This window comes from Mesoplodon bidens (genome assembly GCF_964165515.1).
Source record: "Mesoplodon bidens genome assembly, chromosome: 16".
Classification (NCBI taxonomy): domain Eukaryota; kingdom Metazoa; phylum Chordata; class Mammalia; order Artiodactyla; family Ziphiidae; genus Mesoplodon; species Mesoplodon bidens.
Genome location: NC_138173.1, coordinates 13,147,599 through 13,161,022, shown reverse-complemented (window position 1 = coordinate 13,161,022; position 13,424 = coordinate 13,147,599). Strand labels below are relative to the sequence as shown.

The window sequence follows — 13,424 nt, the reverse complement described above, 5'->3', positions numbered from 1 at the left end:
AACATTTTGGAAGGGAAAATGAAGAATTGGTCAAGAAGAAATGAATTAAAGCAAATGATGAAAATTAATATTTTATTTAACATTGATCATCTCACAATAAATTATGTAGAAAAATATAAGTTCAAATGATTTTAATTGCTGGGCAATAAAGTCTGTTTTCTTTAAAATATATCAGGTCTTTAAACAGCTTCATTTTCTTTTTAAGATATTTTTATAAGCTTATTTTATTTTACAAATTTATTTATTTATTTATTTTTGGCTGCATTGGGTCTTTGTTGCTGTGCGTGGGCTTTCTCTTGTAGCGGCGAGCAGGGGCTACTCTTTGTTGCAGTGCGCGGCCTTCTCATTGTGGTGGCTTCTCTTGTAGTGGAGCATAGGCTCTAGGCGTGCAGGCTCAGTAGTTGTGGCTCGCAGGCTCTACAGCACAGGCTCAGTAGTTGTGGCTCGCGGGCTCTAGAGCGCAGGCTCAGTAGTTGCTGCGCACGGGCTTAGTTGCTCTGCGGCGTGTGGAATCTTCCCGGACTAGGGCTCAAACCCGTGTCCCCTGCATTGGCAGGCAGCGTCTTAACCACTGCACCACCAGAGAAGCCCCTAAACAGCTTCATTTTCATAGTTAGTCGTCAGACTTGTTTTTAACATACTTTAGGGATAGTATATTCTTGTCAATAACTAGCTCCTCTGTGGATAGTGATTCTCTTTGAAGTGTCAGGTGGTGGGCAGCTGGGGAGACTTTTTAGTACATCCAGTTCTCATACCCTTCCTTGCCTTGCTGGGTTTCTGGAGAGGTGCTAATCACTGCGTACTAAATAACTATGAGGGCCTCCCCTTTAGGACCTGCTGCTGTTCCTGAAAAACAAGCATAGTTGGCCCTTGACCCTTAGGGGCGCCAACCCTCCCTAAAGTCAAAAATCCAAGTATAGCTTTATAGTCCACCCATTGTATCCAAGGTTCCACATCCTCTGATTCAGTCAGCTGCAGACTGTATAGTATAGTATGTATTTATTGAAAAAAAGAAAATCCACCCTTTATGTGGACCCATGCAGTTCAAAGGTGTGTTAAAGGGTTAACTAGTTGAAATTCTCTCAACACCTTAAGTTACCCATTATAAGTAAAGGTTTCACCTATGACCTACAGATTTTTTAATTTTAATTCTTTGTTTGCTTTTACATTTGTGAAGAAAAAGATTTGGGAATTAATTTAGGACAAATTAGGATTTGTCCTAATCCTAGTATTAGTAATAATATTCTAGATTAAGGCAAATAGTGGACAGTCCAATCTGTCCAGGGCATGCAAATTTACAAGAATTCAAAAACAACTGAAATCCTACCCAGGTGAAGATTTAAATTTAGCTAAATCTTGCTTTTCCCCTGTTGAGTCCCACAGTACATAAATTCCTTGCTTTTATCAAGGTTATAATTTCAATATGGTAAGTCAAACAGTATAAATTGTACAGCAATATCACTTTCCATCAAAGACAACTTTTTTTTTTTTTTTTTTTTTTGAAAAGCACTTATATAATGAATCTCCCACCATGTGGCTTCAAGCTACCGGGAAACAAGCCCCGCCAACACCCTTAATCATCTCCTCAGCTCTTCTGCTGAAGAGTTTGGCCTTCACGATGACAGGCTGCTTCGGGAGCTTTCCCTTCCCCAGAACTTTGTAGTAACTGATTGCACCACATCAATGATAGGAGCAGCTCCAGTCTTGTTCTTGGCAGCATTTACCTGTGTCTGCTCACTGACCAAGGTCACAATTTATCAAGGTTGACAGGTGGGCAGAAGCTCTGGTTCCTCTTTAAGTGGTAATGCCTCATACCAACTTTCCCAAAGTATCCTGGGTGATATTTGCCGAAATTGATCCTGTGGTGATGCATGCCACCAGCATTACTGCGCCCTCCTGGGTGCTTACGGTGTTTGCCTAACATTTGAAAACCATATTCCCCCCCAGTGTTTGATACTAGTCCTTTCATTTCATCAACAGAATCTGAACACTTCACAATTAAGTGTGAAATGGGGGCGATTTTATAGATCCTAGTTTTATAAAACATGTTTTGACTTCACCCCATAGAGAACAAAAAACTGAAATGTAGTATATAAGAAGCCACAGGGGCTTCCCTGGTGGCGCAGTGGTTGAGAGTCCGCCTGCCGATGCAGGGGACACGGGTTCGTGCCCCTATCCCGGAAGATCCCACATGCCGCGCAGCGGCTGGGCCCGCGAGCCATGGCCGTGGAGCCTGTGTGTCCGGAGCCTGTGCTCCGCAACGGGAGAGGCCACAGCAGTGAGAGGCCCGCGTACAGCAAAAAAAAAAAAAAAAGAAGCCACAAAATAAGGTCTTTAACTTGTAATATATGAAGTTTTTTTAGACTAGGTTTGCCTTCTGAAAACAACACTGTATAGTCTCTGGCACTAGTGGATATTCAGTAAATACTGTTGAATGAACAGCAAGGAAATAAAGTAATAAGTGACTTATTAAAGTCCTCTAGAGAGTGAGAGAGCTGTCTGCCTTCACGGTTAAACTCCATGAAGTACCTATTTCTAAAGAATTGATGCATGACAGTGTCTTGGTTAATAAGGTGGCAATTTTATGATGACATTTTCCTTTTAGTGAGTAGAACTGTCTTTTTTATTAAAACTTTGGAAAATAAAAACACGGATTTGGAGATTTTACAAGATAAGTATATTTTCGCACGGTGTTCCTACCTTTTCAGAGCAGATATCTTCCCTCCAAAAATGAAGACGGTTTGCAAATTGGGTTCTTTGCCTTTTGGTACCTTTCTTGTAACTAGTTAGGTTTAAGGAGCCAATTACTGCTCCTTGATTCAATGGAACTTACTTTTTTTCATTTAACCTGGTTTAAAAATGGAAAATTTCCAGGGCTTTTCCTGATCCCATAATTAGGGCTTCTAAAACAACATAATAGACATGTCAATATCTAGCATGAAAAGTCCTTACACTGAAGGCTTCTGGTTATATAAATGCTGTTATTTACTCATCAATATTTCAGGTTCACAAATGAAGAAAAAAATGGTTTTACTTAGTAAGTAAATATTTAAAGTGTTATTGCCATCTTGTGACAAATAGAGGGAACTACACAAAAGTTACTATTTTTTTTCCATTGCTTAGTTTGCAACGTTCTTTATATTTTAATCTGTGGACCACTGGCACACTGCGCTAACCAGAAGTTTTTTTAATAAGATTATCCTAAATTATAAATTTCTGCTGTTGGCTTTGAGATTTGTATTAGTGTTTATTCCATTAGCAATTAATTTGAAGAAATCATATTTTATATTTTTTAAGGTAGCATTCTAATGCACCCCTACACACAAGATTACCTGAAGCATTACTTCAAAATCACTCACAATTTTTTCCACTGCTTAGAAAGGAATGAAGGAAAAATTTCCTCAGATTGCCTATTCATCGCTAGCAAAGATAGCTGTCCCAGGTCCATATGTGGCAATAAACTGTTGGAGCTGTTGTTGGCACTGAGTCAGATAGATATCCCTTTGCTCTAAATATTCTTCATTATACAGTTCAAATGGAAATACTGCATTTGGAGCAACACAAAGTACAGCGGCCCCTAAGTGAAGAAGGAAAAAGTATAAATGAGAAAAAGTGCTAAATATGAAATCATATTTTCAACAAAATAGTGAAAGTTTTACAATTAAGTTATGATCTATCTCATAGAGTATTTCAATAGCTATTATTTTAAAAAAATTTTTGAGACCCAGGAAACAGGTTCAGTAAATGCACAAACTGGTACCAGGGTCAATGGAAGAAACACTGATGCTTAAATTTTAAAGTTTGGAAACTATAGAAATTTGTCATCCATTGAAATAGCCATTAGTGTTCTGAAGCTGAATAGTGATGTGAGGAGGTGGAAGAAGTAAGGAGAGAAGGTATTGGAAGGTAGAGAAACAATAAAAAGATAAATCTATGGAATAGAAATAACCTTGCGTATATATTTAAATGACTTTTGACAAGGGTGTCAAGACCATTCAATGGGGAAAAGATGGTCTTTCCAACAAATGGTGCTGTGAAAGTGATATCCATGTGCAAAAGAATGAAGTTGGTTCCTTACCTTACATCCTAAAAATTAGCTCAGTGAATCAAAGACCTACATGTAAGAACTAAGACTATAAAACTCTTAGAAAAACACACTGGGGAAATGCTTTATGACATTGAATTTGGCAATGTTTTCTATGATATAACACCAAAAGCATAGGCAATGAAAGAAAATAGATAAAATAGGCCACATCAAAATTAAAAACTTTTGTGCATCAAAAGTTACAATCAACAAAGTGAAAAGGCAACTCACAGAATGGGAGAAAATATTTGCAAGCCATGTATCAGATAGGGGGTCTACAACTTAACAAGAAAACAGCCTGATTAAAAAATGGGCAAAGGACTTGAACAGACATTTCACCGAAGAAGATATACAAATGGCCAATAAGTACATGAAAAGATACTCAACATCAGTAATCATTAGAAAACTGCAAATGAAAACCACGAGATACCACTTCACACCAGTAAGAATGGCTACTATCAAAACCAAAATAAAACAGAAGAAAGTAACAAGTCTTGGCAAGGATGTGGAGAAATTGGAACCCTTGTGCACTGTTAGTGGAAATGTAAAATGGTGCAACCCCTAAGGAAAACAGTATGGCAGTTCATCAGAAAATTAAACAGAATTACAGATCCTGCAATTTGGCTTCCGGGTATATACCCAAAAGAATTGAAAGCAAGGTCTCAAAGAGATATTTGCACACTCATGTTCATTAGCAGCATTATTCACAATAGCCAAAGGCAGAAGCAACCTAATTGTCCATTTATGGGTGAAGAGATTAACAAAATGTGGTATATATACAGACAACGGAATATTCTTCAATCTTAGAGAGGAAATTCTAATGCATGCTACAACGTGGATGAACCTTAAGGACATTATACTATGTGAAACCAGCCAGACAAAATAGGACAAACATATGATTCCACTTAGATGAGGTACCTAGAGAAGTCAAGTCCAGACAGATAGAAAGTAGGATAGTGCTTGCCAGGAGCTGGGGGAAGGGGAGAATAGAGAGTTATTGTTTAATGGGTATGGAGTTTCAGTTGGGGAAAATGAAAAGGTTATGGAGTTGGTGTGAATGTCCCTTACACCAATAAACTGTACACTTAAAAATGGTTAAGAAGGTAAATTTTATGTTATGTATATTTTACCACAATTGAAAAAACAAAACAAAACCTTTGACTAATATTGCAGAAGTTAAGCTCTTAAATTCTATTTCATTGTTTCACTGAATGAGTACCTAAATGTAACTGGCTGGGAGCACACCTGCTGGCCAAGCAGACAGTGCCTACCTTCCTAGAGCTGTCTGTCATTAGTAAACACAAGTAGCCTCAGACTTCTGTGACTGCTCCCTGTACTGCTTTACCTTACCTTTACTTTACCTTACCTTTACTTTACCTTTACTTTACCTTACCTGAAACCTTGCTGTCCCTTGAGAACACTGCTTTCCTTGTGGCTCTCAAACACCCCACATACCTTAGTGTCACAAGAAAGAGTCAGTGCCTAAATTGCGGCACCTTTGCGGCTTCCAGACCATTCTTTCCTCTTGTTAAAAATCTTTCTTTCTTTGATGCCCAGTGCCACCTGGGCTTTATCACCCTTTCCCCTTCCACGGTGAAGTCAACAATCGGCTCTCAGTACTTGGCTCACAATCTTCCTCTGTTCCCCAATACCTGCCATTCAGCGATTTCCATGTGAATGACCCATTTAACTTCCAATCTCCAAGTGTCCTGTGTGTCCACCACACATTCCCAGAGTCAGAGGAAACTAATATCTCCAGAAACTTACTTCAAAACCATGAGTTCAAATGTCCCTCTTCTCTATGCTACCTCCTATGCTTCCAGGTCTTCTATCTCAGAGTCCTCCAATCTGCTTCCTTCAATTCACTTCCCTCTTTTAACCAATTTGAGTCCCTCCCTTGCCAGTCCCCCCACTCCCTTGCCCCCCCGTAACACTCTGCCACACTCATCTATCAAAACCTCAACTCTGCATGAACCCAACCATTTACCGTGTGCCTGCATTCAGGCTGCTAGGTGGAAAAACACATAATTGGCATTGCTTGGTTTCACTTTAAATGAATCACAGAAACCTGAGATGGGCAGTTGCACTGCCTGACAACCCTGCTGAGTTTCTCTAACACATTTGCTCTTCTCCCTGCCACCCCCCACCCCGCAATGACTATTACATTCCATTCTTTTCTCCTCAAACCTTTCATTTTTAGCTGGTGACCTTGTTGACCTTGTGGAGGGTAAAAGACCAAAGCTACAGACCTACCTGATTCTGTATCCATTGTTTTCCCTCCTATAAAGTGAAGTGACTCTTCTATAAGAGGCCTTTACCTTCACATGTGCTCTGGATCCCATCCCCTCTCACCTTTTTAAGGACTTTACGCCTTTGATCTTCCCCTCTTTCTGTAGTCTCATTAGTTTACTTTCTACTGCACATCATATGAGCTATTATCTTCTATCTTAAAAAAAAAAAGCCCCCCCCCTGGACCACACATCCTTCTCCAGCTAATACCCTATTTCTTTCCTCATCTTCATAGTCAAACATCTCAAAGTTGTCTGTGTCGGCTGTCTCCATATCTTCACTTCCTACCCCACCTGAATCCCCACTCCATTGAAATAGCTCTAATCACGACCACCTACAACCTCTAGATGGCCAAATCTAATCTTATTCAAACTCGCAACACATGTTGACCACTACACTCCTTTCTTGAAACACTCTCTTTCTTGGCTTCTATAATACAACTGCTTCTCGGTCTCATTTGTTAGTTCCTCCTCCTCAACTCCATTTCTAAATATTGGAATTCTTCAAAGGCAGTCCTGGGGTTCTCTGTATAGTCTCTCTCTGTGATTTCATCCATTCCATGGCTTTGAGTACCATGTCTGTGCTGATGATCCCTAAATTATATTTCTAGGTTAGAACTCTCTTCTAAACTCCAGATTATTATATCTGTCTATTGATATCTCTGTAGGATGTCTCAAACTTATATCTATAATTTGATCCCCACCCCAGCCCAAACCTTTTTCTCTTTCTTCCTAGTCTTGGTAAATGGCACCATGATCCACTCAGTTGCTCAAGGCAGAAACCTGGGAGCTTTCCTTAATTCTTCCCTCTCCCCACTGCCCAACTCCTTAATCTAGTTCATAAACGTAACTATTGGTTTTTGCATCCAAGAAAAACGTCCCTGAGTAGGGATTATTTTCCTGCTATGTTTAAAGTAAAATTTAAGGAGCTCTTAACATTGTTTTGCTAAGACTTGAAAAAGGATATACCTAACTGCAACTTATTATGAAAACAAAAAGTAACTAAAGGAAAAAAAACTTCATATAGTTTTATTTCCCTCAACAAAAGCTTTCTTATATGCTTCAAGAAAGTCCTGACAAAATAGTTATCAAGTGAAAATAGCCATATTCAGTCACAGGAGTCCTTAATATTATAATATATTATAATATAATATAATATTATATTATAAAATATTATATAATTATCAAGTATATTTTAAAATATAGAATAAGAAGGTAAAGATAAAGCAAGTTAAAAACAAAAATACATATCCTTCTTATTTAATATTGGTTGGGAACAAGCGATTTTCTCTTTTGGTAGGTAAAACTAATTCAGGATGATAATTAACCTTTTCTGGGGGTTATGAAACTCTAAGACATACTTCAAAAAACTTATGATTGGGGGAAAGTGGCAGGGGTGGTGGTGGTGGGATGAACTGGGAGATTGAGAGTGACATGTACACACTAATATGTATCAAATGGATAACTAATAAGAACCTGCTGTGTAAAAAAATAAAATTAAATTAAAAAAAACTTATGATTCCTCTCCCTAAGCAAAAAGGTAGAAAGCACATGCATATACAAATTTACATATAATTTAGGGATGCACAAGCCCCTAGGACTCTCTCAGTATCCATGGATCCTAGGTTAAGAATTCTTGATTTAGATAATTATAGAACAACGTTCTAATGTTCTAATGGATCTCTGTGAAAAGTTATTACAATATAAATTGAATTTGAAGCAAATTTAAACACTAAACATATACACACAGGAAAGTCAGTGTTAATACATCCTTTCACTCCCAGGGTTGGAACTGAAAATTAATAAAGTAAAAATCTCACTAAAATAGAGTCGGGAGGCCAGAAGGGGGAGCTCTCATGCATGTACCTCTCAACATCAATACAGATCTCAACAGGAAGAGACATACCCTGCATCTCCAGCAGGAAGTAACTATTGGTTTTTGCACACTACTTTACTACCACCAGCAGGTGGAAGAAAGATTTTCTCCTTGCCCGGCAATAGCGCCACTAAAGAGAGACTGTCACAACGCAGCCAATGAAAAGCCACTATACTTGGAACTCCCAGTTTCCTCCAATGGACTTTCTGTTATAACAACCCTCCCAACTCCACTTCTCCTCTATAGAAGAGTTTCTCCTTTGCTTTACCAGACCTGCATGTGATTTACCATAGTTACAATGTCCTGAATTGCAATTCTTTCCTGCTCCTGAATAAAACTGTTTTGCTGATAAAATAACTGGCTGTTTTATTGTTTTAGGTTAGCAGAACCAAAGTTTGGTTTGAAGGATGGTATATCTCATCGAAATTAATGTCTCATATAATTCAAAAAGAACTTTGTGAGGATAATTCTCTTTACTCTTACCTTTAAGAGCCCCCTTATGTTTTTATTAGCAAAACCATGATAAGCTCCTTTGATTTCAAATAATTAAATGCTATAGCCAGAGTATTATAACCAGCAATTCAGAGAAGGTGGTGATGCGAGATGATCACATTTTCTTTGGCTATGTGTCTAACTCCACTCTGGGGGATTGCTTGACAATTAAATGTTGCATGCTATTTTAAAGGAAGATAAATTTTAAATCATTTCATGTGTCATACTTTTTTTCAGAATTCTCTAAGCAATGCAAAAGTTCAAGCATAGAAACAATCATGCACAATTAGGAACTTGATATCAGATAATGATACTACCTGTAAATGATTACTAAATGTTTAAATTCAGACAGGACTTACGTGGTAGAAATTTATTATTCTTTAAAATATTGTTTAAAATATATATAACATCTTAATTTACCAGATTAAGAATCTTCAAGTTTAAATATAATTATTTGTAGTGATCACTAATAACTTAATAGATTACCATATTTCAATGTTAGAGATGTTTCAAATAATAAGGCTGCAATAAGTACATCTTCTTTAAGCACTTTATTCCTTAGGTTCAGTCGAGCATGGGCTTCAGATAGGGAAACTCTAAAAAAGAAAACTGATGCCAATCAAAATATGTTGATATTATAAAGATAATACATATTTTGGCAGGAACAAACCAAGATATGTGTGAGCATAAGCCACGCCTTAAATATCAGCATATTCTTATTTTTAAAAAATTTTAGTTTCTTTTCAAAGCATTTTTTCCTACCAAGTTGAATAGACTGTCGCAGAACAAGGAACTATCCTGACTTATTATCAAAGAATTGGTTTCTATCCTGGCTTTTCTTTATTATTCTACACCCTGCCCTCCCCAAGTTCTGTTCAGTTAAATACACAGTTGGAAAAATTAACCTAACTAAATATCTCTTATAGACACATCCTTCGTGTTTTCTCCTAGTTCTTAATCCATTTGAAGTCCTCATAGAATCTTGAAATTTCAGTGTTGGAAGAGATTTTAGAGAGCAAATTTCAAATCCCATCATGTAACTGGATTTTCTCTACAACATCCCAGGCTACTTATTATTCGGTCCCTTTTGAACTTCACCTAGGATTCACTAGGGAACATGAGGCAATCCATTCCTTTATTTTTTATTTTTAAGCTAGCTTTAATGTACTTGAATGATTGCTGGATGTGGGAATCAGAAAACCTGGGTTATGTCTCTAGAATTTACTAGCTGTGTGAGTTTGTATGAATCATTTAACTTCCGAGATTTTTTGAAGCTCTGCTATAAAATGGGGATAATAATAATTAATAGGGTTATTGTTATTTCAAATAAGGTATTTGAAAATTTGGAGACTCACCCACAAAGATTATATAAATGTAAGCTGAAATTGGTTTCACTGCAATGTATACCAACTGGTCCCTGTTTTGTCTTCTGGGATTACAAAACAAGTCTCATACTTCTTAAATGTGACAGCTCTTCAAATATTCAAAGACAGCTTTTCTAGTTGCTCCATGCTTTATTTTCTCCAAAATAAATATTCCTAGTTCTTTTTTTTTTTGGTGTGGGGGATGCACCACGCAGCATATGGGATCTTGGTTCCCCCAACCAGGGATGGAACCCGTGCCCCCTGCTTTGGAAGCGCAGAGTCATAACCACTGGACCACCAGGAAAGTTCCTCCTAGTTCTTCTAATATGTCATGTGACATAATTTTCAAGCCCCTTGTCATCTTGGCTATTCTCCTTGTGACCAGATTTGGTTAATATTCCTTTTCAGTACAGTGCTACAGGTGTGATTTGATCAGCAGGGTAGAGGTGGGGCAGAATTAGCATTTTCTCACTCTTGATACTGTGTTCTATTACTACAACCCCAAATCACAGTATTATTTACAGCCATATTACCTTGCTTACTCATATTATATGTAAAAATAATGAAATCTCAAATCTTCTTCATATTAAGCCAGATCACCCCTTTCCAATGTATTCACACTTATACCAGGGAGGTTGGGACCTAATTAAAGACATTACAGGGACTTCCCTGGTGGTCCAGTGGTTAAGACTCCACGCTCCCAATGCAGGGGGTCCGGGTTCAATTCCTGGTCGCGGAACTAAGGTCCCACATACCACAACTAAGCCTGCATGCCTCAACTACTGAGCCCACATGCTCCAGAGCCTGTGAGCCGTAACTAGAGAAGCTCGCACGCTGCAATAAACACACAGCACAGCCAAAATTAAAAAAAAAAAAAGACATTACATTTGTCCTATTAATTTTCTTCTTGCTAGACTAAAATCATAATTTGAGCCTGTAAAGATCTCTCCAGAGTTGTTTATTTACAAATTTGATTATCATGTTCCTGATGTCCTCACCCAAGCTTCTTCTAAAATTGTTGACCAGGACAGAATATGAATACAGCCTTTCAAGGAAAGAAAAGAGCATTGTTCAGCTGCACTTCTCTAGAAAAGCAAGGCTGGTGTTATTAGGTACCTGTCTATAGAAGGAGGAGAAAAAGTCAAGGTTTATGACTCTTCTGAGTAGTGCTTCATTTACTTTGCTATTTCATAAAACCCATCTCCATCTCTAATGTTTATTTCTCAAATAGGAAAAAGTAGAGTTGTCATATTAAAATTAACTCTGCTTTACTCTTGGATCAGTATAGTCAAATGTAAACTGAGGCTATGTGAGTTTAAATAAAAAATATATTTTTACTACAGAGAAAAAGCATTATGAGAAGATAGGACTTTCAAACCTTTTAAGCTTTGAGTATTGAATATTTAAAATATTACTTCAGAAAATGGAAAGCATTATACAATTCTGTTTACCATTTTAAAACATCACAGTTAATTTCTTCCTTGCCCTATCTTTAGCAATTTTTTAGCTCTATGAAGATAAACATACAGTTGGAGAAATTAACTGAACATATTTATCTCTTATAGTCCTATACTTGTCATATCCTATCAGTCCTTCACTTGTCTTATTTTGTATTGCAGTCATAAAAAGATATTTATTTATTTATTTAATGGATTATTTTACCCCTGGTCCTACTTCATAATTTAGTTGAGATTATACGTTAATCTATATTAAATGAAGTCATGGTCTATCAACAGGGGACTGTTTAAATTATGGTACAGCCATATCACAACATAGTAAAACTGTAATGCAGCTATTAAAACAGAATGAGGTAATTCTTTATGCGCTGATAGTATGACATCATGATATGTATACCTGCATGATTCCATTTGGGCAAAAAGAAAATATCCATATAGGTATATACTGATTTATATATTATAAAAATATTTTTATATAATATATTTAAATAACATATTCATTTAAAATATATAACATAGTCAAATAAAATATGTATTTGATATACATCACAGTTAAATTACATATTTGTATATGCTAGTATTTGAATGAATAAGATCTGGAAGGATACACAAAAACTCTTGCCAGTGATTATCTCTAGGGAGTGGAATAGTAATAGGTAGGGTTAGCAGGGCACTTTACTCATTATTTTAGACTTTTCTTTCAGTACATCTGTACTTTACTTTTACAATAAAAATTAGTTTAAAAAAAACCTTTCAAGGAATAATAATACATGAGTGTACTAAAGTATTTAGAAACACAAGGAACAGGGGACTTCCCTTGTGGTGCAGTGGTTAAGACTCCGAGCTCTCTATGCAGGGGACCCCGGTTTGATCCCTGGTGAGGGAACTAGGTCTCATATGCATGCCACAACTAAGGAGCCCACGAGCTGCAACTAAGGAGCCCGCCTGCTGCAGCTAAAACCTGGTGCAACCAAATAAATAAATAAATAAAATTAAAATAAATTAAAATATTTTTAAAGTGTTACAGATGTTAACACTTAAAAAAAAATAAGAGTACAAGGAACAATATACTTAATTTTTTTTCTAGGTTCAACTACAAAATATCTAGAATGTAAACAGCCCCATTTAAAAAAAATAGTCATTTTCATTTGAATTCAGTGCATTTTTCTCAGACATATCTGATACAGGGTATCCAATAAAAATTAATTTAGTGAAAACAAACTGCTGGAGGTTCAAATGATGTAATACCACAACAGAAGGAATTATTGTCACCTTAAATTCTTTTGGAACAAGGTATATTATAAACCAACCAACCAGCAATCAAACAAACAAACAAAAAAAACGAGTGAGACAGTTAATAAAACACATCATTTAAAGGTCAATAATGGTTTTAAAATTGAATACCTACAAATATTTTAATGCAGATGCTGACAGCTTTGATCCACATATAGAATCTGTTCTGATTCTGCGACTTGCTAGGTAATAGCCATGAATCATTCTTTCTGCCTCCAAGCTGAATTCGACATTCAAATTCTTTGCAAAAGCAAGCAGCTAAGTTGAAAGTGTGAAAATTTAAGAGATTCAAACTTTATTATAGGACCTATATTACAAAAATCCAAAGTATACTGTCATTTTTTTTAAGTTTGCATATTTTATTTACAACAAAATTGATTAAATATCTGGGGCCATCCCAAAGTCACTGAGCATTTTAAATCATAGTCTTATAAAGAATATCACAGTTTACCCAGAATAATCTCTTTCTCCCTTTTAGTACAGAAATATTCTGTGCAATGTACTTGAACAAAGGCTCACTTACAGCCTTTTAGTGGGAGAGAGCTTCCCTCAGAATCTCATTTCCCTTTG

At 36.7% G+C, this 13,424-nt stretch overlaps 1 protein-coding gene across 1 annotated transcript in view; it reads right to left on the bottom strand.

Annotated features, from left to right (window-relative positions):
- Positions 1–3,360: 3,360 nt before the first annotated feature.
- Positions 3,361–13,424, bottom strand: part of MCMDC2 (minichromosome maintenance domain containing 2) — a 44,944-nt gene continuing 34,880 nt past the window's right edge. The window contains exons 14-16 of the mRNA XM_081258728.1: positions 12,970–13,112; positions 9,227–9,336; positions 3,361–3,577 (exon numbers count right to left, since the gene is read on the bottom strand). Of these exons, the coding sequence (XP_081114854.1) occupies positions 3,411–3,577; positions 9,227–9,336; positions 12,970–13,112 (420 nt within the window). The 3' untranslated portion in view covers positions 3,361–3,410. The remainder of the gene's footprint in view (positions 3,578–9,226; positions 9,337–12,969; positions 13,113–13,424) is intronic.